This window comes from Lemur catta, chromosome 15 (genome assembly GCF_020740605.2).
Source record: "Lemur catta isolate mLemCat1 chromosome 15, mLemCat1.pri, whole genome shotgun sequence".
Classification (NCBI taxonomy): domain Eukaryota; kingdom Metazoa; phylum Chordata; class Mammalia; order Primates; family Lemuridae; genus Lemur; species Lemur catta.
This window is the reverse complement of record NC_059142.1, coordinates 12,689,020-12,712,350: the sequence shown is the minus strand read 5'-3', so window position 1 is coordinate 12,712,350 and position 23,331 is coordinate 12,689,020. Positions and strand designations below refer to the sequence as shown.

Genomic DNA, 23,331 nt, shown 5'->3' with positions numbered 1-23,331 from the left:
TCTCCCTGTGAAGCAGGGATGGAGAAGCTAATAGGGAATGAGGGGAAGGAGGGCTCCTTTTACCTGTTCGAGGGCCCAGTTACAATGAAGCCGGGCTGGGTCCCCAAATTCAAGGAGGTTTGCCCGATGCGAGGGAAATCCTGCCCCCTACTTCCGGGGTTCCTCACCCAGCCCCTCGGGTTCCAGCACTGGACCACCGCCCCCAGCCCATTCTCCCAGACCGGGAGTCACGTCAATCAGCCAAGCTTCCGCCTCCGGGACCCGGAATCCTGCCCCTCGGCGCTGCTGCCCCTTCGCAGCAGTCTGTCCCTTGGCCTGGCTCGGGGCCCTGGAAGCCGAGTCCCTCCCCCCAGCGCCCCACCCAGAACCCCACGTGTGCTGACCCCAGGTTGCCTTCCCGATCCCCATCCCCTTAATTGGGAGGCCCCGCCCCGTGCGCAGTGACGTCGGACGCCGCTGTCAGCCGGCGCTGGGGAGGGGGGGTCGGTGTGGGGTAGAATGGCCGCTGCTGCCGTCACCCGTGGGACCCCGGGAGGTAAGAGCCAGGGCCTCTCGCCCGCCTCTCCGCCCCCGCGCCAGGGGGCGCAGCTCCACCAAGTCCGGACGTGGAGCGCTGAGCCGGGGACCGTCGTCGCTCCTCCCGGTTCTCTCCTACCGCCCGCTTCCGTCCTCCTCCCCCGCGCCAGGGGGCGCCACTCCGCTCAGGGCCCCACGGCGAAACAGCGCGTGCCGGGGACTGTCCCGGGGACCCCCGCACCCGGCACCTGCACTGTCCCTCGCGCTCCGCGCGCCCGCGGACTCTGCTCCGCGGCTTCTCCAGAACATCCCTCAGTGCGGGCGGGAACCCCCCACCTCGGAGGTTCTCCGGGGACCACCACCCCGCCGTGGGGGCCGCCCCCCAGCGCCGGCCGTCGGAGCGGCCTGCAGCCCAGGACCCGCTCCTGCTCCGCACCCTGGCAGGCTGCCTAGCCGGGACTGCGCACCTGCGCCCTGGGGCGGAGTCCTTACCCCAACCCCAGCTTCACTGCACACAGCCGACGGGCCTCCTCCCCCTCTCCATCTCGGATACCTGGAGCCCGCGCTGAGAGCCTCCTCCAGCTCCCATCTGTTCCCCCAGGAGGGCGGGGGCTCTGGCTGAAGCCAGCGCGGTAGATGGGGTAGGGTAGGCCTGAAGGCCAGGGGAGGCAGAGGCGGTTGGGGAGGGGGCTGAGAGAGGTGGAGAGGGCTGTCAGCCTTGGGGTGGAGGACAGGTTGTCCTGAGGGTGGGAACCTGGGTCTTGGGTGTGTAACCCAGATTCTACCAGGCCCTAACTAACCGGGAAGAGAGAGTAGGTTAGGATCGGTTATCAGATATGCCCTTCCTCTTGGAAAAATCAAATAGAGAAGGAACTCAGGGTGTGTCTTCTAAGGCCTGGCTCTCCACCAGGACTTAGAATCTCCTGCCCTTCCCCCAGCATCCACGCTCTCTTGTCAAACCATCCTCCAGGGACCGGATGCTCTGAATCCCAACTTCCAGGACCTGACCTGGCCATAGCCCCAGCAGCAGCAAGAGCCCAAGCTTTAGGGTCTCTGAGGCCCCAGCCCTGCCAGCCTTTTCCCCTCCCCCACCACAACCCGTTTCTTCCTGCTCACTCTCTGTGTTCTGTCTCTCCACTCATGTTGGTTCCTGGCACCGTGTCTGGGTTCCCTCACTTCCATTCCCTGGTTCTACTGTCACATCATAGTCCAGCTCCTTCCTTTCCCTCCCCTGCCTCATACTCCTCATCCTGGATTAATGTGGGGACTTCTGTCATAACCTTTGTCTCTCCCTTCCCAGCACAGACTCCCCCTCCCCCCGGCCCCTCAGGCCGGGGGTGACCTTGCCCCCTGGATCCCTCACCATGAATACCAAGGACACCACCGAGGTTGCTGGTGAGTTCACAAACCAGGTTCCTGATTTGGGCATGGCCTTTTGTTCTCCCCATGCTGTGGCGGCCTTCTAATTCTTGGATTCCCTGCCTTCCTTGTCACAGCTTCAGCTTTCCCCAGTGCTCCAGATCCTCTTCAGCCCTTTCCCCCTAGGCTGTCTATCACAGGGATGTCAGGGTGGCACACTAAGCCCTCCCTTCTAATTTCTTCTAGAGAATAGCCACCACCTGAAGATCTTTCTCCCCAAGAAGCTGCTGGAATGTCTTCCTCGCTGCCCGCTGCTGCCTCCAGAGCGGCTACGGTGGAATACAAATGAGGTTTTCTAAGGACCTGGGGGATTAGGGCCCAGAAAGCCCTAGGGGACTGGAGGAAGATGAGTCGGGGGGGTCTTTCTGTGTCTGTTGATACTCATAAGCACAGAGCACTGTTCTAGGCTCTTTAGAGATAAGAGGAGAGGCAGAAAGATACAGATCTTGTAGGAGCCCATTTCTTAGCATATCTGCCTTGGTAAAAACAACAGCTACTACCTGTAAAGAATTTCTTACATACTAGGCACTGTGCTAAGCACTTGCCCTGCCTTATCTCATTTAACCTTCTAAGAACGCTATAGAACAGGCCCTGTTATTACCCTCACCCCCATGTTATTGATGAGGAAACCAGTTTACCTCATGCAAACTAGTATCTAACTCATACCAGAGCTTCTGCTTTTAGCCACCACTGATGCTGGCTTTTCTAGAGGGCACAGTCCTTGTGTTACTCACCTTCTGTATTCTGCACACTTAGTGCCGTGGATGTAGTTCATGGTCAATAATTATTAATTTGATGTTAGAAGAGAACTTTCAGTAAAGGGTGTATGTGTGTCATTTTAAGTGCAATAGAGCCTTTAAGGGCTAGAGTGGCCAGCAGGGCTTCACAGAGCATCTGGAAAGGGATTTCATCTATAGGATGGCTAGGATTTCCAGACATAGAGAAGTGGGCACATGGCACTTCAGGCTTGTAGGGCACTAACATGCAGGAGCTGACTGCTCAAGGCATGTTTGGGGAAGAATCAATGGACCCATCTGGCAAGAATGGCAGGTGCAATATGGGTAAATAGTGGGAACAATGGTTTGATCCCTTGTTAAAGAGAACCCTGGAGTCAGGCTAAAGAATCTGAAATCTTGGCAGTGTCAAACCATTGAAGTTTTTTTGAGTCAGGAAGGAACATAAAAATGGTATTTGAGGATAGTAAGATAATACACAGTGTGAAGAATGGGTGATGATGAATGTGGACCTGGCCCCAAGATAAAGGCCCCAGGTGGGAGAGAGGGAAGGAGAGATGGAACTTGGGGTTCTTAAGAGGGCAGTGGGCCTTGCTCGGTCCAGATACCTAGAGGCATCCTCCAGTAACTGCCACAACTCAGCAAAGAGTGAGACACTGAGGGGAAAACCAAGAGGCTAGGCTGAGACTCTGTGAAGGGGATACCCACCTGAGTGCCTCTTCTCTTACAGGAGATTGCATCCTACTTGATCACCTTTGAGAAGCATGATGAGTGGCTATCCTGTGCCCCAAAGACAAGGTAAGAAAGTTTAAGAAGGTGGGGAGTGGCAGGGGTCCCAGGTTCTGTTCACAGAACTTGAGGCCAACCGTTCCCTTCCCAGGCCTCAGAATGGCTCCATCATCCTCTATAACCGCAAGAAAGTGAAATACCGGAAGGATGGTTACCTCTGGAAGAAGCGGAAGGATGGGAAGACCACCCGAGAGGACCACATGAAGCTGAAGGTCCAGGGCATGGAGGTAAGAGAGTCAGACATTCAGCTCATCTGCCCTAACCTGCCCTCCTCTACCCTTAGCTGGAAGCCAGCCCTTCCAGGGCTTGGTGACATTGTCTGTCTCAGTCCCCTCCCGGTCACTCTTCCCTTCTCACTCACTTTGGATCAGCTAACTGATTACTCAGGCCACCCTCTGCTTCCCATTTCCCTCCGTGACCCAACTCTCCAGGCTTTAGGGCATGCCTCCCCGCTAGGACACTGATGCCCAGTCCCCTTACTGCTCTTGTATTGCCCTGAGGGATCTAAGCAGTGATGCTCTAAGTACAGGTTTCTCTTCCCCAATCATTGCTCCTCATCTAAGATATATTCTTGCTCTGCCCTCTGATTTCTAGGTAGTCCCATGTCTCAAATCTGATCCTCATTGCAAGGCCCCAGCCCCACTGTTCCCTTCTCTCTATCCCTCATCTCTGATTCAGGGCTGCTGGGATTTGAAAGGGGTGGGGAATAGTTGGGGGTGGGGGAAGGATTGTAGAGGAACTGGTGGAAAGATTGGGATTCCTGCAAAGGGACTGAACAGAGGAAGAGTTGGGGAGCAGACTAGCCCTCCCCCCACCCCAGCCTGTCTCCTGGCAGTGTCTCTATGGCTGCTACGTTCACTCTTCCATCGTCCCCACATTCCATCGGCGCTGCTACTGGCTGCTCCAGGTAAGGACAGAAGAGCTCAGGGAGCCAGACACTTCCTGGCTCTTTGAGGGACATGGGTCTGAAAGGATGAAGTGGAAGGATGACTAGGTTCTGAGTGGGGAAAGTAGCCTGGGAAGGAGGGAGTGGGGGTAGGGGATAGAGAAAGCCAAAAATTGGGGATGAGTTTGGGAGGGGTGCCCAGGAAGAAAGTGAGGACTGGGAAGCTCAGTCTCTAGACCTCAGGACCCCATGGCTCTCTGTGTGTACCCTTGTACTCTCAGAACCCTGACATCGTCCTTGTGCACTACCTGAACGTCCCAGCCCTGGAGGATTGTGGAAAGGGCTGCAGCCCCATCTTTTGTTCCATCAGCAGCGACCGGCGAGAGTGGCTGAAGTGGTCCCGGGAGGAGCTGTTGGGACAGCTGAAGCCCATGTGTAAGGCAGCAGGACGAGGATAGAGCTTCAAGGGTAGAGTGGAAACGGGGGCCTCCCAAAGGGACCAGGGTTCTGTACCCAAAACCTGTGGGGTGACCATTTCCCTCCAAGCTGGGAGGGTGCTAGGATTCCTGGTGCGTTCTTAGGTGTTGGAATACAGAGAAGGGACTAAAGCTACATGTCCAAGCAGTCTTGATGCTGCTGGCCTCTGTTCACCCAGCCAGAAGTCCTGGAGCATGTCAGGTGCTTGGAAGAGCCATCAAGGTACTTTGGGGCCTGTTTTGTGGGAGTCCCACAGCATTTCCCCCCAACTTCTCTAGTTCATGGCATCAAGTGGAGCTGTGGGAACGGGACAGAGGAGTTCTCTGTAGAACAGCTGGTGCAGCAGATCTTGGACACCCACCCAACCAAGCCTACACCCCGAACCCACGCCTGTCTCTGCAGTGGAGGCCTTGGTGAGTGACACCCTGACCCTAACCACATTGCCTTCTTCCCACCTAACCACGCTGCTTTTACTCAAGCCAGAGGGATATCTGTCTTGATGGGATTTGCATGCTGATTTACAAGTCTTTTGCATGTCCCAGAAGGATGGGCCAGATGAACAGAGGCCTTCCCATCTGGGTGCACACTGATCCTAGCTCTTTTTACTCAATGGTCTTGGCAACCAGTGGCCTTTTCTGCCTTCTACCTTTAGCAATTCCTGTCCCCCAGCACCACAGATTACACCCAGCCTTAATTTTATTCCTCGTTTGTGCCCCCACCCCCAACAATGGTCCTGTTAGTTTGTCCTTTTTCTATGCCTTTACTTTTGTTTCAGCTACTCTCCCAAGCCCTCAGTTTTCTCCTGCAATGTTCCTCCAGTCCTGTTTATTTTGAGGGGGAAAGGTGTGGGAGAGGGGAATTAGGAGAGGGAACGGATGTTTCTGATGCCTCCTGGTGGCCACAATCAGTATTACACCTCTGGTCTGTAGGGAAGTCCTGGGAAATACTTTACAGAGGCTTCCAGGAAAGGAAGGCTGGAGAAGGATGTGTCTTATGCCTTCTCTCCTCCCCACTCCTCTCCACTCCAGGTTCTGGGAGCCTTACCCACAAATGCAGCAGCACGAAACACCGCATCATCTCTCCCAAAGTGGAGCCCCGAGCTTTAACCCTGACCTCTATCCCCCACCCCCATCCCCCCGAGCCTCCTCCACTGATAGCCCCACTTCCCCAAGAGCTCCCCAAGGCACATACCTCCCCATCCTCTTCTTCCTCTTCCTCCTCCTCATCAGGTTTTGCAGAACCCCTAGAAATCAGACCTAGCCCTCCCACCTCTCAAGGGAGTTCGTCGAGAGGAGGCACTGCTATCCTCCTCCTGACGGGACTGGAGCAGCGTGCTGGGGGCTTGACGCCCACCAGGCACTTGGCTCCCCAGGCTGATCCTAGGCCTTCCATGAGCTTGGCTGTGGTCGTAGGCTCTGAGCCCTCTGCCCCACCAGCTCCTCCCAGTCCTGCCTTTGACCCTGATCGTTTTCTAAACAGCCCCCAGCGGGGCCAGACATATGGAGGGGGGCAGGGAGTGAGCCCAGACTTCCCTGAGGCGGAGGCTGCCCATATCCCCTGTCCCGCCCTAGAGCCTGCTGCTGCCCTAGAGCCCCAGGCAGCTGCTCGGGGTCCCTCTCCACAGTCAGCAGCAGGTAGGAGAAGAGGAAACTGCTTCTTCATCCAAGATGATGACAGTGGGGAGGAGCTCAAGGGCCAGGGAGCTGCCCCACCTGTTCCTTCACCCCCTCCCTCACCCCCACCCTCACCTGCCCCCTTGGAGCCATCAGGCAGGGTAGGAAGAGGGGAGGCCTTGTTTGGAGGACCTGGTGGGGCCAGCGAACTGGAGCCCTTCAGTCTTTCATCATTCCCGGACCTTATGGGAGAACTCATCAGCGACGAAGCTCCAAGCATCCCTGCCCCAACCCCCCAGCTGTCTCCTGCTCTTAGCACCATCACAGACTTCTCCCCAGAGTGGTCCTACCCAGAGGTGAGTCGCAGGCTTACCTCCTCCCTTCTCCTGCCCATTTGTTTTCTGGCTCCCCAGAAGGAACTGTATTAACTCTTAACTGTTTTTCTCAATTTTCAAGGCTTCTAGGTTCCCCATTTTTATGTAGAGTACAGCTTCTTTCTTGTTTGCATAGTCCTCACTAACTTAACCCTTTCTTCCTCTCCCTTCCATGTGTTAGCATGGTTACCAGAGTCCCCTGGGGACCTCATTCCCTTGGTGACTGTTCTCAGTGGCAGAGAATTGGGACTTTTCAGCCTGGAGAAGAAAAAATACAGTGGACGTATGATTGCAGACTTTAAGTAGCTGAAAGATTGTCTTCAGCAGTGGAGAAGTTCTACCTCTAAGAGGGAAAGGAGGAACTACTGTGGGGGTGAATTAGCCTAAGAACAGAACTTCCTCCTGATGACAGCTATGTTATAGCCTTGGAGGAGGCCCTGAATTACCCGTTTCTGGCAGATTCAGGTAGAGATGAGGTAACCACTTGGCAGGAATGTTGAGACAGAGGGGTAGATTAGCTGTCCTTACCCCACTGGGTCCTGTCCATTCCTGTATCCCCAGACACTAGCACAGGGCCAGCTAGACAGTAGATACTCTCTAACAATCTGAATAAATGAATGAATGAGCGAGTGAATGAACACCCAATTCCCAATCACATGCTCTCTGACTTCTCTCTGCAGGGTGGGGTCAAGGTGCTCATCACAGGTCCTTGGACAGAGGCCGCTGAGCATTACTCCTGTGTCTTTGATCACATCGCAGTACCAGCCTCACTTGTCCAGCCTGGTGTCTTACGCTGCTACTGTCCCGGTATGGGGATTGGGAATGGTGGGGAAGGGACTGACATATGGGCAGTTAGGACAGATCAAGACCTTCAGGCTTCTGGGAAGCACTGGGAGCAAATGGGTTAGTCTGAGAGCATGAGGACCTCATCCAGTCCTGAGGTTGAGCTCCAAGCTCCCCCAGCAGGCAGAAGAGCCTGGGTTTAGGTGTTGGAAAATCTAAATTCTGGTCCAGGAAATCTCATTAGCTAACCAGTGACCTCAGAAAAAGTCTGATCCTTTCTGGGTCCTTGGCCTCCCCTCCTATAAGGTCAGGCATTGACCAAAGGGATCTCTAATGTCCATCTAGGCTCTCTGGCTTAGGTAGAACTGCAGTGTCCAACTCCAATCCTGGGAGAATGAGAAAGAAGAGATGTTAGTCTTCTCTCACCAGTCCTGATATTGAAGGACATTGGCTTCTAGGCCTGTGCTGTCCAATATGGTAACCATTAGCTACATATACCTATTTAATTAAAATTAAATAACATTTAAAATTCAGTTCCCCAGTCACACTGACCACATTTCAAGTGCTCAATAACCACATGTGGCTAGTGTTATTCTATTCAGATATAGAACATTTCTGTCATTGCAGAAATGGTCTAGATTTCATTGCCAAGGCTCATCTCTGCCCTTTTGCCTCCAACCTTGCCCTTACCCTGCACTCCACAGTCAGCCTTACTGTGGGACCCCAAGGACCACTGGAGTGGCGGGTTGACAGCTTTGCTGTCTATGAGAGTGTTCTCCCCCAATCTCAACAGCCCCATTCACCCACATATGGAAAGAAAAGGGATGAGACCAGAGAAGCTGGGGACTGGGAAAAAAAGTCTCAGCTCCTGATCTGGGATCAGGGCCTAGTTGTGCCATCCTCAGAGCCATAGACATTCAGACCCTGGGACACAACTCTCACTGGACACTGTTCATGAGCACCTAGCTCCCCTTTCCCCTCCTTAGTAACAGGGTAATGATTCTGGCCTTGTGATCTGGAGATCAAGGGGTTTATCCACCATCAAATTGTTCATAAGTACAAGTGTCTCTTAACCCTCAGCTTCCAAACATTGTTACTGAATAACAGACATCCTCAACTACAGAGTCTATAATCCAAGGGGTCTCTGGCCTATAGTAGGTATTAAGTTGTCAAATGAATGGACTCCCTTCCCAGTTAGTGCCAAGGCCACTGAAGCAGGAGCCTCTTGGCGTACAGCAAAGGAGTGAGGGAGATAGAGAAATAGAATGATTGTCCGTGGCTCTGACACAGGTGACCAGAGAAGGAGCCAGGGAAAGAGAGCCCTTCTCGCTGATCCTGCCCTCCCCAGCCCATGAGGTAGGGCTGGTGTCTTTGCAGGTGGCAGGGCGGGAGGGGCCCCTTTCTGCTTCTGTGCTCTTTGAGTATCGAGCCCGCCGATTCCTGTCTCTGCCTAGTACTCAGCTTGACTGGTTGTCACTGGACGGTGAGTACCTAGCCCTCTGACCCCAAGTGTTGGGCCCTACAACCTCTGAGCATGACATATTCCTAGACCCCTCAGGATTCATGTGGCCACCACTTAGCCCCCCATTTACCACTCTTTTTTCAATTTGATTTCATTGGTCATTTCTGAATGCAGCAGCAAACTTCTCTCACCCCTTCTTCCCCATAAATCTTGGCTCCATCTTTTTTTTTTTTTAAGGTGGGGTCTCACTGTGTTGCCCAGGCTAGTTTCTGGTCTTGAACTTCTGGGTTCAAGCGATCTTCTTGCCTCAGCCTCCTGAGCAGCTTGGTTAACAGGCCTGCACCACCACACACAGCTTCTTGGCACTGTCATCATCCCAGTTCTTGCCCTGTCCCTTCCATCCCAAAGGATGAGATCTAGACAAGGAAGGCCAAGAGGCTGGGGCAGGGACAGGGTCTATAGCAATATATAGGTGCTATGCATGAGTATGTATCTGCTTATATGTGTATTTAAATTTCTATTTTTCCCCTCTGGCTATAAAGATATATATTCAGGGCCAGGCACGTAGGTCACGCCTGTAATCCAAGCACTCTGGGAGGCCAAGGTGGGATGATTGCTTGAAGTCAGGAGTTTAAGACCAGCCTGAGCAAGAGTGAGACCCCATCTCTACTAAAAATAGAAAAAATTAGTTGGGCAAGGTGGTGTGTGCCTGTAGTCCCAGCTGTTTGGGAGGCTGAGGCAGGAGGATTGCCTGAGCCAAGGAGTTCAAGGTTGCAGTGAGCTATGATCATACCACTGCACTCTAGCTGGGGTGACAGAGCAAGACTCTGTCTAAAAATTAAAAAATATATATATATACATTTTTTATATGTATTCATTATAAGAAATTTGGAAATTACAGAATAGCACAAAGTATAAAATTCAAGTTTCCGATAATACTGCTTACTCAGTGATATCTACTGCTGATATTATGGTGTACTTTCTCATCCAAACAGACACACATACTCGTGTGTAGGTATATTTATTTATTTAAATCTGGGATTTTGTTCCTTTTACTGGTTATCTCTCTTGTGGCTTTGAGAACTGTTTCTGTTTTTCTTGCTGCTTTCTTGAGGTCTGCTTTTCTCTCTCTTCTTCTTGGTATCTCTATTGTTGCCTCTTGGTTTCTCTCAGTTCTGCTGTTGTCCGTGTTGAGTTTGTCTCCCTCCATCCCTACTTCTCTCTCTCAGGGGATCTGGTCCCCAGTTTTGCCTCACTTTTGGAGCCAGCCCCCATCAGAGCCCGAGTGTGTATGTTAGGTTGCCTGCCTCTGACTTGAGTTTGCCTACCTGGGGATCTGGCCAGGTCTCAGTCCTGTTCTGCTTTTATCCTGTTCTGTGACTATTCATCACCTATCTTTTCTACTTCTGTCTAATATTTGTTTTACCATCATTCCTATGGGTCTCTTCCATCTGTCTGCTTTCCATTTATTCTTTTTTTTTTTTTTTTTTGAGACAGAGTGTCACTTTGTTGCCCGGGCTAGAGTGAGTGCCGTGGCGTCAGCCTAGCTCACAGCAACCTCAAACTCCTGGGCTTAAGCAATCCTACTGCCTCAGCCTCCCGAGTAGCTGGGACTACAGGCATGCGCCACCATGCCCGGCTAATTTTATATATATATATATATATATATATATATTTTAGTTGGCCAGATAATTTCTTTCTATTTTTAGTAGAGACGGGGTCTCGCTCTTGCTCAGGCTGGTCTCGAACTCCTGACCTCGAGCGATCCACCCGCCTCGGCCTCCCAGAGTGCTAGGATTACAGGCGTGAGCCACCATGCCCGGCCAATTTATTCTTGAACCAATGTCTTAACTTGTCTCTGTTATCTTCCTTTCTTGTTGCTTGTTTGGTACTCCCTCCCACCCCAGCCCTCCTTTGTCCTTTCTCTCCTCTCCTTCACCTTGTTTATCTTTTCTGCTCTCTCCTCCCTTTGTTTTACCTGAGTTTCTGTTCATCACTCTCTACCCCTCCCCTGCTATCACCTTTATACCTTCATCCCCTTTTATCCTGGCATCTTGAGAACATCCCCAGCCGTCACCCTGTTTCCCTGTGCCTATTTTCCCATGGCTCTGATCCCCTCCTGCCTCCTCTCCATGTCCTTGTTTGATCTCAGGAGGGGACAGATACAGCTTGGGGTGTGTGTTTGTGTGTGCATGTGCATGTGTGTATTTGTGTATGGGGTGGGAGGGGGCAGAGGAGGAGGAAGACATGGCTATCTCTGTCACCTTCCCTGCCCCACCATCCTCTTTGTGGACAGCTGCAGGGGGCCGGGAGGAGGGGGTGGTGCTTTTCAAATCACAGTCCCTGAGTTCTTTTGGGCAGTGATTTAATAGAGAGGAGGGACCCTGGAGTCCTTCAGCCCCAGCATGGGTGACAAAAGTAGTGTCTGGGGTAAGAACTACAGAATATTTCACCTAGGAAAAGGCTGGGGAGAGAGTGTGTACATGTATGATTTGGGGCAGCTGGGAGCTAGATGGCTGTTTGGAAATTCCTACCATCTCTGTGTCTTGAAGGAAACAGTCTTGGTTCTGGATCCTGGTTCTAGGCCTACGGGTAGTATTAACAGCCCTAGTTTAAGGACTGAGTCCTGGTAGGCTTTATTTAGAAGGTGAGTGGGTTAAAGGGCTGTTGTTTGGGGGAAGAGAAAAGAATGTGATTCTGTGTCTTCACTCCCAGATCTTGGGATGGGTCCAGTTTTGGTGTTCGGGGTATCACCTAGACTCTGCCCACTCAGCCTCCCATACCCACTCCCCCTCAGACAACCAGTTCCGGATGTCCATACTGGAGCGACTGGAACAGATGGAGAAGCGGATGGCAGAAATTGCAGCAGCCGGGCGGGCACCTCGCGAGGGTCCTGATGCTCCTACGATACAGGTACTTCCATGAGGAGGGAGGTGGTCTACAGAGGGGAGCAGGAGGAGGGTCCACCTAAAGAAAATGGCTCTAGTATATGACTCTCCTTGCTGTCCTGTCCTCAGCCTCCCCAGCAAGCCCTCCTTATCCCTGACGTCACCCTTTGTCCACCCCCACCCGTGGCAAGAGTGGCTATTCTGGGCACCCTCTTGGCATGACAGGCTTCAGACTATTTCTGGTCTGAAGAAGGCTGGAGGTGAAGGAGAGGGTGGAGGAGGGGTCAGGAGAGTTGGGGCTCAGAGCGCTGTGGGTCCCGAGTCTCTGAAGGAAGGGGGCTGGGGAGAGGCTCAGAGAAGACTCTGGCTTCTAAGGGGAGAAGCCATGTGTGGATATGGCACTAATCTGAGCTGATGTGAAGGCACAACATGGGCAAGGATGTGTGAAGTCTAGCTGCCAGATGGGCTGGAGGAAGTGGCTGTGGGAGTAGGGGACACCGAGGCCACACAGGGACTCGAACATGGGCCACCAAAGGTCTAGGTGGTGGGAACTTAGAGCAGGAAGTGTGGGGAGGGGGCAGAATTAGAAGTGAAAGGACAGATGTGGACCGACATCAGGTCTCTGCATAAGGGCGTGTGTACTGCAGGATGAAGGCCAGGGGCCTGGATTCGAGGCACGGGTGGTGGTCTTGGTAGAGAGCATGATCCCGCGCTCCACCTGGAGGGGTCCTGAACGTCTGGCCCACGGAAGCCCCTTCCGAGGCATGAGCCTCCTGCACCTGGCCGCTGCCCAGGGCTATGCCCGCCTCATCGAGACCCTGAGCCAGTGGCGGTAAGCAGGGGCAGCAGGGAGGGGGCTGAGCAGCCCCTGGGACATAAGTATCAGGGGACTGAGGAGGAACCAGAGGACCTGGGCGAGCCAAGAAAGAACTTGGGGTCATTGTGCGTAGGGAGAGGGGCTGGGAGGACTTGCATTTTGGGGAACTTTAATATCCCCTGACTTATGACACTTTGACATCTTGACTCCTTTCAGCTGATTAGTCTCTGACTGCCTCATCCCACTGGCCTTAGTGCTTCTAGACTGCTCACTTCCCAGTCCCTTTACTTCTTATTCTTACTTTGCCTGCTTTTTCCCTGACTGGGCTCTGCTGTCCCTCTCCCAAACTGTCCAGGAGCGTGGAGACTGGAAGCTTGGACTTAGAGCAAGAGGTTGACCCACTCAACGTGGATCACTTCTCTTGTACCCCTCTGGTGAGGATGCTGGATTCCTGAGTGCATTTGGGGTAACGGGCAACGGGAATGGTGCTTCAAAGGGAAGATGCTTTGGGGGATGCAGGCAGTGGGGTGGGCTGGGGTCTGAAGATGTGGCCACCTGGGGAGGAGGAGCTCTGGGCCTCACCTGCACCCCCACCTCCCTGCCCCACTTCCTGCCCCTCTCCTCAGATGTGGGCTTGTGCCCTGGGACACCTGGAAGCTGCTGTGCTCCTTTTCCGTTGGAACCGACAGGCGCTGAGCATTCCTGACTCTCTGGGCCGTCTACCCCTGTCAGTGGCTCATTCCCGGGGTCATGTGCGCCTTGCCCGCTGCCTTGAGGAACTGCAGAGACGGGAGGCTTCAGTTGAGCCCCCACTTGCCCTATTGCCACCCTCCTCCAGCCCAGACACTGGTGAGGGCTGCCCCCAGTCTTGTGAGAAAGGGATGTGGGTTGAAGGATAGGCCAGGGCAATGCCAAAGGGTGGAGACAGAAAGTGAGAGAGGAGGCAAACTGAGGAATAGGCAGGGATGGGAAGGTAACAGGAGCAAAAACAGGCAGGGAGACTGAAAACAAGGATGGGGGAGGCAGGAGCCTTGAGGGCTGGCTGATGGCTCCTACTGCCCTCACCCTCTTCCCTCTCTGCACAGGTCTGAGCAGCGTCTCCTCGCCCTCGGAGCTGTCGGATGGCACTTTCTCTGTCACATCAGCCTATTCTAGTGCCCCAGATGGCAGTCCTCCCCCTGCTCCTCTGCCCGCCTCTGAGATTACTATGGAGGAGATGGTCCCAGGCCAGCTCTCCTCTGGTGCCCCAGAGGCTCCCCTACTCCTCATGGACTATGAGGCCACCAGTTCCAAAGGGCCCCCAGCCTCCCCTCCTGCCCTCCCTCCAGCCCCAGATGATGAGGCTGCTCCAGAGGATGCTGACAGGCCACAGGCTGTGGATGTGATCCCGGTACTGCTTGTGTTCATGGAATTATGAGGGCCAGAAGTGGAGTGGGGTGCAGAAGTAGGGTGAGGCAGGCTATTCCGTGAAGCACAATCAGAGTCTGGCTTCAAATTGGGAAGAAGGGGCCATTTACCTTCATTTGAGGAGAAGCAAGGTAACCCTTTGCTTAGCTCCTTTCAGACCTTGTGACTCAGAAGTCATCAGGCAGCAAAGGTTAAAAATTCTGGGAATATCTTCAGTTAGAGCTGGGTTGTAGGAGTTTCCTGCTACTCCGTGAAAGGAAAAGGTTCTTGGGGAACCAGGGTGATGGACGGCAGCTGGGAGGTGTGTGGAGCAGCAGGTTGGCAAGATGGAGGTATGTGGCAGTGATCTGAGGTGGGAAGGAGGCCTGCACATGGTAAAAGCTAAGGTTTTATGGACTCAAAGAATGAGAATGAGTCTTCAAGTGTAGCCTCATACTTCTCTGTTAAAACCCTGGGATATATCTGCTTTAGAGAGGCTAATGGAGTAATTGGGTAGTACTAGAAGTACAAAAAACCTAGAGAATCCCACAAGATAGGCTGTGTTGAGTGTGGGCAGCAGGAAGTGCTACAGGCTTCAGGGCCAGAGCAAAGGCCAGGCAGGAGCCATTCAACAGGGTATCACGTGGTTCTTAGAGAGCCAAAGTGGGTGAGTGTGGGCATGGATGGCAGGGCCAAGGCAGGCCCAGGTAGGACAGTGGCTGGTCGGCCTGAAAGGATGTCAAGTTCTCCATTTACTCAGCTTCTGAATCCCCATTTGGAGTATGTCCTTCTTACGTTCTCCACAACATGTTAGCACAGAGGGCTATACCCAAGTGGAAATTCAATAATTACAAATGAATGAGTCTGGAACAGCGCTGAGAAAGACAGGGTTAGCAGGGAGAGCAATTCCTGAATCCTCAGCATCTGGCAGTATGGACTGAAGTTACAGCTTAATCAGGGCAGGAACATCTGGCAGCTGGGGCCTCTAAGAGCTCACTCAGCTTCTCCTGTCATCCAGGTGGACATGATCTCACTGGCCAAACAGATCATTGAGGCCACACCAGAGCGGATTAAACGAGAGGACTTCATGGGGCTGCCTGAGGCCGGAGCCTCCATGCGGGAGCGGACAGGGGCTGTGGGGCTCAGCGAGACCATGTCCTGGCTGGCCAGCTACCTGGATAATGTGGATCATTTCCCCAGCTCAGCCCCTCCCAGGTGACCAGCTGAGGACAAAACCGCCAGATTCTTCTTCATAGGAAGATGGGAGGAAGGGAGGAAGCTGGCTTCCCCATAGCCAAAGTTTCATTCTGGCTGAGGCCCTAGGGCCTTTGAGAAGGGAATTGAACTGGCTGGTGAACTCTGAAGCCACTCATTGCAGACTCAGTTGCTGGGGGTCTTCCTTCATGGCAATTCCTAGGTGGGAGAAGAGGGACATCAGATGCCCTGTGACAACCCTTTTCCCTATCCCCACAGTGAACTGCCTTTTGAGCGAAGTCGCCTGGGCATCCCCCCAGCACCTTCCTGGGCAGAGTTTCTCTCTGCATCTACCAGTGGCAAGATGGAAAGTGATTTTGCCCTGTTGACACTATCAGATCATGAGCAGCGGGAACTGTATGAGGCAGCCCGAGTCATCCAGACAGCCTTCCGGAAGTACAAGGTCAGGGATCCAAGGGTCTCAGGATGAATTACACAATCTTGGGTCAGGGAAGACTGGTCTCCCAGGAATACTGGAGGAAGAGCAGTCATCCAGACAGGTCTTAGATGGGGTAAGGGGTCATGGAACCCCAGAAAAGCTGAAGGGACAGGTCAAGTGTCCACCAGGTAGGCCATGAGGTGCTGGGACTTCCTTCTCTCTCCTCAGGGCCGTCGGCTAAAGGAGCAGCAGGAGGTAGCAGCAGCTGTGATCCAGCGCTGTTACAGGAAATACAAGCAGGTAAGACCCTTCTTCAAAAGCATACCCACCAAACCACCCCCCTACACACCCATTCCAGCCTAGAGCACCCAGAATGTTGCCAGAGCCCTAACTCCCCTTCTCTTTCCACAAGCTGACCTGGATTGCACTTAAGGTATTAGGCATGAGATCTGGGTGTGATGTCTGATGATTCAGCTTTTCCATGAGTGTGTGGGTTAGAGAAAGAGATTTGCATCAGCCTAAGTTGGGGATGACCCTCAGGGGTTTGGGTCTCTGTCTCTCCATTTCAGCCCTGTCTCTTCTCCCCACCCCTGCAGTTTGCACTCTACAAGAAGATGACCCAGGCAGCCATCCTGATCCAGAGCAAGTTCCGAAGCTACTATGAGCAGAAACGATTTCAGCAGAGCCGCCGAGCAGCTGTGCTCATTCAGCAGCACTACCGCTCCTACCGCCGCAGGCCCGGGCCTCCACACCGGCCCTCTGGCACCCTGCCTGCCCGCAGCAAGTACGCCCCAGCCCCCCAGCCCTCTGCCTACCCACTGTGTCCATGCCCATTCCCTATTCCTCATCATCTTGCCTCCCACCCTTCCCTGTCTAGGGTTCCTACGGGGCTGAGGGCATGGGGTGCCTGAGTATTCTGTGAGGTCCATCTTTTCTTTCTTCCACCAGAGGCTCCTTTCTCACCAAGAAGCAGGATCAGGCAGCCCGGAAGATCATGAGATTCCTGCGGCGCTGCCGACACAGGTACTCAAGCCTTCTCTCGCCTGGTTTTGCCCTGCCACCTCCCCTGATCCGCCAGTCTCCTCTGACTTCTTCCTTGTCTCTCCGCAGGATGAGGGAATTGAAGCAGAACCAGGAGCTGGAAGGGCTTCCCCAGCCAGGACTGGCCACCTGACCTCTCCACCGCCTTTCTCACCACCCTGGGGCGCTTCTTGCAGTCTTAACAGGGAGAAGGCTTTCTGGGGCAGGGGGAGCCCTGTCGGCAGCTTTCCCTTTCACCTTTGTTGGAGCCCTCAGAGCCCTCCATCCTCCTCCCCAACCCTGCCCCACACCTCCTGGTCGTACCCCCTCTCTTTTGGTCCCTGGCTCCAGAAGACCCATGCCCCACACACCTGCATCTTCAGCCATGATTTACGGAGCCCTGCCTGCCCCTTCTCAGCTCCCTCCTGCCTGCACCCCAATCGGCCCCTTCCTGACTTGCCTTATTTATTTGTTCGACGCGTCTCTTGAATGTATCCGCCTCGGCCCCCACCTCTGCCTTCGCTGCGCGCGCCCCTCGTGTTTCAGGGCTGACTCTGCCCCCACCCCGACTCCGCATGTTTGCGTCTGTTAGCTCCCTTTCTGGCCCTGTCTTCCCCCATCACCCCGACTCTGGCCGCCAACCCGGGGCCAAAGAGGAGGGGCTGTACATAGGAACGCGTTGCGGAGTCCCGCCCCTGTCCCCCGAGGGGAGGGGGCTTGTACATACTGTAACATACAGAGTATAGTGAAGAATCTATTTAAGGCGCCGCGGGGAGGGCTGCACGGCCGGGCTCGCGGTTCCCTGGCGCGGCAGGGGCCTCCTGCAGGCTCCACGAGCACTTTCTACTTGTGCATGGGCTTGGTTTATACGAATTGCCATTAAACATCGCTGCACCAGCCAGCCTCCGGCCTCTGTCTTCGGGGGGGCGGGGCGGGGCCTCGGCCAGCAGGAGGTGCCCACGCCCGGCGGGCCTCGGATCCGGGCCGGGCTGGCGCGTGGTTTTCCGCCTCCGACGTGTTTCCGGCCTTAAAGGCATTTCCCCCTTCCCTTTAAGACGCACCGCCCCCTTTCAGTCACTCCCAAGATGGCGGACCTACTGGGCTCCATCCTGAGCTCCATGGAGAAGCCACCCAGCCTCGGTGACCAGGAGACTCGGCGCAAGGCCCGAGGTGAGGATCCCAAATTCACAACTGCCTTTCTTCGCCCGGTTCCCAGGACCGCATTCTTCCCTCTTTGGACGATGCTGCCTCTTCCTCCTTGAAAGACCCCTCACGAGCCCCTTCAGAGACCCTCACAGTCCCTAAAAGGGCTGCCGACCCGCCCGCTGTTCTTAGCAGACGATGATTGGCCACCTGAAGCCTAACTCCAGCCCCCGCCTCTTCTCCCCACCCTGGCCTTCCGCAGTCCTTGTTTCCAATTAGCCGGCCGTCCGCCTGTCCGCTGTTGGCCTGCTCTGATTGGTAGGATGCCCTCACCGCTTCTTCCCGGCCCCGCCCACCTCCTTCTTTATTCCGATTGGACGTCCAACACGCCCATCCACAGCCTCCTCATTTCTATTGGCTAGCTCAACTTAAAGGTCTACCTCCTCAGGCTTGTTCGACCTTCCTCTGACCCACCCCACCCTCAGCACCTCCCATTGGCTACTGGGTCCTCTCGGTGTCCCGAAGCCCCTCCTGCTTGATTTAACCCGGTCCCTTCTGCCTTCCTCTAACAACGCTTTTCCCTTCTGTAGCCTTAAATTCCCGAGCTCCCCGGGCGGATCGTGCTGTTGATTGGAGGGTTGAGGATGCCCGCCGGGTCCGATTGGCCGTAGTCTCCCTGCCTGCTTCCCTACGGGCGGGCTGGAGCCCGGCGGCCAGCGTAGGGTGCGGTCCGGCGGGGCGGCCGGGGCCTCTCCGGGGTGGCTCGCGCTGCGGCGTGTGGATGAGCCTGGCAGAACGAGTGCCTTGGAGGGGACTCCAGCTCCCAACCCTACAGACTTTTACCATGGACGAGCTCGCTAACTGCCCGAGACGGGCCAAGGCAGGCAGGATGCCTTCAAAGTGCTCAAGGGCTACTGAATGTCTAAACATGGTCCCTTATTTACAGAACTTCCAGGGACCACGGGTACCCCTCAAGGAGCCCACAGTCCGGGGCTGAGACGCTTGTTGATGAAATGATCACAAGGAAGTTTGATAACCAACATGATAAATGCTCTGAAAGAAAAATAATTATGAGGGCAGCTACTTGGAGGTCCTAACCTAGTCTGCAGTGAGCCAAGACCTGAAGAATAGATAATTCAGCAAATGAAAGGGGGAAGCGAAGTTTTTACAGGCAGACGAGACATATATTTGAAAGTTTTGAGGAAAGAGGGAGCTTAATGCGAATGGGGAATTGGAATTATTTAATGCTTAATGACTGTCTAGGTGGGGGATCACCAGCGGCAGTTGACAAACTAGGAGGCTGAAGTTCAGAGTTTGTCACTTGCCTGAGGTCATATAGTTAGTAAATGACAGAATTTCAAACCCAGGTATGACTATTAAGCCTAAGTTCTTAGCCATAATCTTATGCTACCACTCCAGAAGCAAAGAAGACTGAAAAACCAGTTAGGGAACAGTCAGTGGCCAAGATGGGATGCGCTGATGTTCAGTGAGGACAGAGAAATAGGAGCCCCTAGGCTGTCAGGGGCCCCAGAGGATAACCGAACAGGAAATGAACAGGGTCCCTATCTTCCAGGAGCTTATAGTCTGCTAGGGGAAACAAATAAAAAGTTACATTATGTTAGTTCTCAGTCCATGCTGTAGTGGATGTCTGACCCAAATGCACTTGGAGCCCAGAGGAAGACATGAATAACTCTGACTCGTGACAGATCTGAAGGTTAGCAAGAGGAGCAAAAGCATTCGAAGCAGAAGGAACATGTGCAAAGGCATTGAGGGATTTAAAAAATGGCAAGAAGTTCAGTGAAGCTTGGGGGGATTCGGATCCTATTGAAGAAGTGGGCCTCAAGCATGTAAAGGATTTGAAATGGTAGAAGAGAGGAGAGGGGGCATTTCAGGCTGAACAGGAGTAGGAAGAGGCATGTGCCCAAATCTCAAGAGGCAATAAAATCACATCATGAGGGAAGACAGGCAAGAGTAGAGGGCCCAGGTTAGAAATGCATCCCTGTCCTCCAGAGGCAGAGGAGATCTGTTGCAGAGGCAGGATCTGAGGAAGAGGGAAGTTAAATAAGACCCAAGGGTGGAGAGTTCCTTTGCAGCTAACCTTGGACACTTACACTCCCAAAGGAGAAGGTGTCAGATTAGCCATTATAGCTTCATCCTGTCTGTAGAAGTGGGAAGTGAGGGGTGTTACAAAATATAGGAAGTTAAATAATTTCCCTTTTCTTATGTAGACAATGAGATGATAAACTCTTGGAAGCCAAGGACTTAGTTTCTTCTCCTCACTTCACCAGAGGCCTTATAATTCTTTGCATGTGGTAGGCATTAAATAAGTGTTCATTGGTTTCCCTAGCAGAGTTGGGAAAGAGGGTTAAGCATGATTCTGATCTTTGTCACTCCCACTAAACTTTAAATTCTTAAAGGGTTATGCCATGTCTTAATCATCTTAGTACCCCAGTGTCTAGCACAGTGCCCAGTACACTAGTCCCTCCTTATCCAAGGTTTTGCTTTCCAAGGTTTTAGTTACCTGCAGTCTGACAATATTACATTCAATAAAATATTTTGAGAGAGAGACCACATTCACATAAGTTTTTTTACAGTATATTGTTATAATTTTACAGTATATTGTTATAATATTTTATTATTATTGTTAATCTCTTATGGTGCCCAATTTATAAATTGAACTTTATCATAGGTGTGTACATATAGGAAAAAACATACATAGGGTACTATCTGAGGTTTTAGGCATCTGTTCAGTCTTAGAACGTGTGCCCGGAAGATAAGGGGGAACCACTGTATATAATAAATGTTGATAAATACTGGGTAAGTAAACAGTAATCCTACCTGCCCAGCCTGACACCTCCCAGTGGACATCAGACTTCGCTTGAAGCCTTACAAACCCTCTGCACCCATGCTTCCAACCCTGGCCTCATGCTGCCATTTCTCACCCCCAGAGCAGGCTGCCCGCCTGAAGAAACTACAAGAGCAAGAGAAACAACAGAAAGTGGAGTTTCGTAAAAGGGTGAGAACAACTGGAGAGATCAAAGGCAGCCTCAGGAAGGACTTCCAATAAGTTAGAATTGGAAGGTTGAGGACTCAGTTTTGCTGAAAATGTCTTGAGAGAGGTGAAGCCTGAAAGCCAGTGGCATGGAGGCTGGAGAGGGTGTTGGGGAGGTGTAGAAGGGTCATTGGCCCAATTGGGGAGAGGGACATTTGGTGGAACCATTGTCTTATATTATCTTCTTTTTCCCTCTTCCAAGATGGAGAAGGAGGTGTCAGATTTCATCCAAGACAGTGGGCAGGTCAAGAAAAAGTTTCAGCCAATGAACAAGATAGAGAGGAGTATACTGTGAGTGTCTCTAGGCTGGGGGAGGCAGGAAATGGGTGGCTAGGTGGGCATGAAGGGGCGAGTGGGAGGTTTCTCGAGAGGTGGGTGCTAGACTCCCTCATGGCTCAACTTAAAGTACTCTTTCCCCTCTACTTTGCCTTCCCAGACATGACGTGGTGGAAGTGGCTGGCCTGACATCCTTCTCCTTTGGGGAAGATGATGAGTGTCGCTATGTCATGATCTTTAAAAAGGTGAAAGGCCTGAGTTCCTCACTCTCTCCTCTCCCCTTTTCTGCCTATCCCCACACCCCCTGGCAGGGAGAGGAATGTGATTAAACATTTATATGGACCCTGACCCCATCGTTCCCTTTTTTTCCAGGAGTTTGCACCCTCAGATGAAGAGCTGGACTCCTACCGTCGTGGAGAGGAATGGGACCCCCAGAAAGCCGAGGAGAAACGGAAGCTGAAGGTGAGCTATGCTTGGTAGCTCCTGAAGCCCACCACCTGGGAGGGGTTGGGGTCTGGCCCCTGAGCACCAGTGCCCCACCTCCACACCCCTAGGAGCTGGCCCAGCGGCAGGAGGAGGAGGCAGCCCAACAGGGACCTGTGGTAGTGAGCCCTGCCAGCGACTACAAGGACAAGTACAGCCACCTCATTGGCAAGGGAGCAGCCAAGGATGCGGCCCACATGCTGCAGGCCAACAAGACCTACGGCTGTGGTGAGGCCACAGTGCGGGCTCGGGGGTGGCTGGGAAGAAGAGGATGGGGGCGGGGAGGGAGCGGAGGCCAAGGCACAGGGCTCCTGGGCCCTCCCCACCCTCCCCTCTGCCCCCAGTGCCTGTGGCCAACAAGAGGGACACACGCTCCATTGAAGAGGCCATGAATGAGATCCGAGCCAAGAAGCGTCTGCGGCAGAGCGGGGAAGAGTTGCCACCTACCTCCTAGGCACCCCACCTAGCCCCCTTTGACCCCTGGGGCAGGGCAGGGGGCAGGGCAGGACAAGGCTGCTGCTATTAGAACCCATCCTGGAGCCCCACCTCTGAACCACCTCTGACCAGCTGTCACTCAGGCTGGGGGGAAGCAGGTGTTTGTCACTGTTGGAGCTTGGATATGTATGTGGTGTGTGTGTCGTGTGAAAGAGAGTGTGAATGCACAGGTGGGTATTTAATCTGTATTATTCTCCATTCTCCTTGGAATTTTCTTCCCTGTGGGGCTGGAGTTATTTTACATTCAATAAACACTGTTTGACCCAATGTCCTAATTTTTTTATACACAGAAAGGTAGGTCCTGGAGCCACTGACAGAAGAAATGGAATGATTTTAGGTTGAACAGTAAAATTTCTATTTGTATAGGTCAGAGATGGGCAATTATTGGCACTATCATAGGGATTTATAACATACAGTCTGTTAAGAGGGCAGTCACTGGAGCCAGGTGGCCAGTTGCTAACTGTTACCTTGGGTAAAGTATTGAACCTTCTGTGCCTCAGTTTATTCATCTGTGATCTGGGGATAATAATGGTAACTATCTGATAGGATTGTTTCAAAGGTCGCACAGGTTAATATATGTCAAATATTTAGAACAGTTCCAGATCCTTGTAAGCTTCCTAGAAGTGGTAGCTGCTGTCATTAACACTCTCACCCTCAGCCAGGCACGGTGGCTCACGTCTGTGATCCTAGCACTGTGGGAGGCAGAGGCAGGAGGATCACTTGAGCTCAGGAGTTCAAGACTAGCTGAACAAGAGCCAGACCCCGTCTCTACTAAAGATAGAAAAAAATTAATCTGGCATGGTGGCGCATGCCTGTAGTCTTAGCTACTCTGGAGTCTGAAGCAGGAGGATCACTTGAGCCCAGGAGTTGGAGGTTGCTGTGAGCTAGGCTGACGTCACAGCACTCGCCCAGGCAAGAGAGTGAGACTCTGTCTCAAAAAACAAAAACAAAAACACTCTGACCCTCACAAAGCACTCCCTGGGACTGCAGCCTTCACTCCATGGTGCACTCTACAGACCACTTCAACCCTGCAGCAGGCCCTCTCCAGCTTCTCCCTTATGGGAGTGGCAGGACCCTCGGTCCCA

At 53.2% G+C, this 23,331-nt stretch overlaps 2 protein-coding genes and 1 pseudogene across 8 annotated transcripts; 2 read left to right on the top strand and 1 right to left on the bottom strand.

The window, feature by feature from the left end:
• Positions 1 to 147: 147 nt before the first annotated feature.
• LOC123621138 lies at positions 148 to 1,105 on the bottom strand (annotated as a pseudogene).
• On the top strand, positions 452 to 17,694 carry CAMTA2 (calmodulin binding transcription activator 2). 6 transcript variants are annotated; one of them, XM_045527131.1, is made up of 22 exons: positions 452 to 535; positions 1,817 to 1,911; positions 2,122 to 2,225; positions 3,400 to 3,467; positions 3,550 to 3,685; positions 4,294 to 4,365; positions 4,626 to 4,779; positions 5,100 to 5,234; positions 5,850 to 6,790; positions 7,489 to 7,615; positions 8,940 to 9,074; positions 11,851 to 11,966; positions 12,589 to 12,773; positions 13,114 to 13,192; positions 13,385 to 13,607; positions 13,844 to 14,148; positions 15,163 to 15,359; positions 15,618 to 15,801; positions 16,006 to 16,077; positions 16,374 to 16,561; positions 16,726 to 16,800; positions 16,888 to 17,694. In XM_045527131.1, exons 2-22 carry the CDS (start codon positions 1,881 to 1,883, stop codon positions 16,949 to 16,951), a joined length of 3,591 nt encoding a protein of 1,196 aa, XP_045383087.1. In that variant the 5' UTR covers positions 452 to 535; positions 1,817 to 1,880; the 3' UTR covers positions 16,952 to 17,694. The 6 variants fall into 6 exon arrangements, with proteins under 6 accessions (XP_045383087.1, XP_045383086.1, XP_045383085.1 ...); XM_045527130.1 differs by having other exon boundaries at positions 4,279 to 4,365; XM_045527129.1 differs by lacking the exon at positions 452 to 535 and adding an exon at positions 615 to 1,157.
• Positions 17,011 to 22,513, top strand: SPAG7 (sperm associated antigen 7). 2 transcript variants are annotated; one of them, XM_045527136.1, is made up of 7 exons: positions 17,011 to 17,967; positions 20,889 to 20,956; positions 21,195 to 21,283; positions 21,429 to 21,513; positions 21,641 to 21,730; positions 21,823 to 21,979; positions 22,096 to 22,513. In XM_045527136.1, the coding sequence occupies exons 1-7, from the start codon at positions 17,883 to 17,885 to the stop codon at positions 22,203 to 22,205; spliced, it is 684 nt and encodes a 227-aa protein (XP_045383092.1). In that variant the 5' UTR covers positions 17,011 to 17,882; the 3' UTR covers positions 22,206 to 22,513. The 2 variants fall into 2 exon arrangements, with proteins under 2 accessions (XP_045383092.1, XP_045383091.1); XM_045527135.1 differs by having other exon boundaries at positions 21,823 to 22,513.
• Positions 22,514 to 23,331: the final 818 nt, after the last annotated feature.

Coding starts and splice junctions, on each gene's coding strand:
- CAMTA2 (XM_045527128.1), top strand. Junction 4,780..5,099: donor GGGACAGCTGAAGCCCATGT/GTAAGGCAGCAG, acceptor CAACTTCTCTAG/TTCATGGCATCAAGTGGAGC. Junction 13,608..13,843: donor CTCCTCCAGCCCAGACACTG/GTGAGGGCTGCC, acceptor CTCTCTGCACAG/GTCTGAGCAGCGTCTCCTCG.
- SPAG7 (XM_045527135.1), top strand. CDS start 17,883: ATGGCGGACCTACTGGGCTCCATCCTGAGCTCCATGGAGAAGCCACCC. Junction 17,968..20,888: donor GACTCGGCGCAAGGCCCGAG/GTGAGGATCCCA, acceptor TCTCACCCCCAG/AGCAGGCTGCCCGCCTGAAG. Junction 20,957..21,194: donor AAGTGGAGTTTCGTAAAAGG/GTGAGAACAACT, acceptor CCCTCTTCCAAG/ATGGAGAAGGAGGTGTCAGA.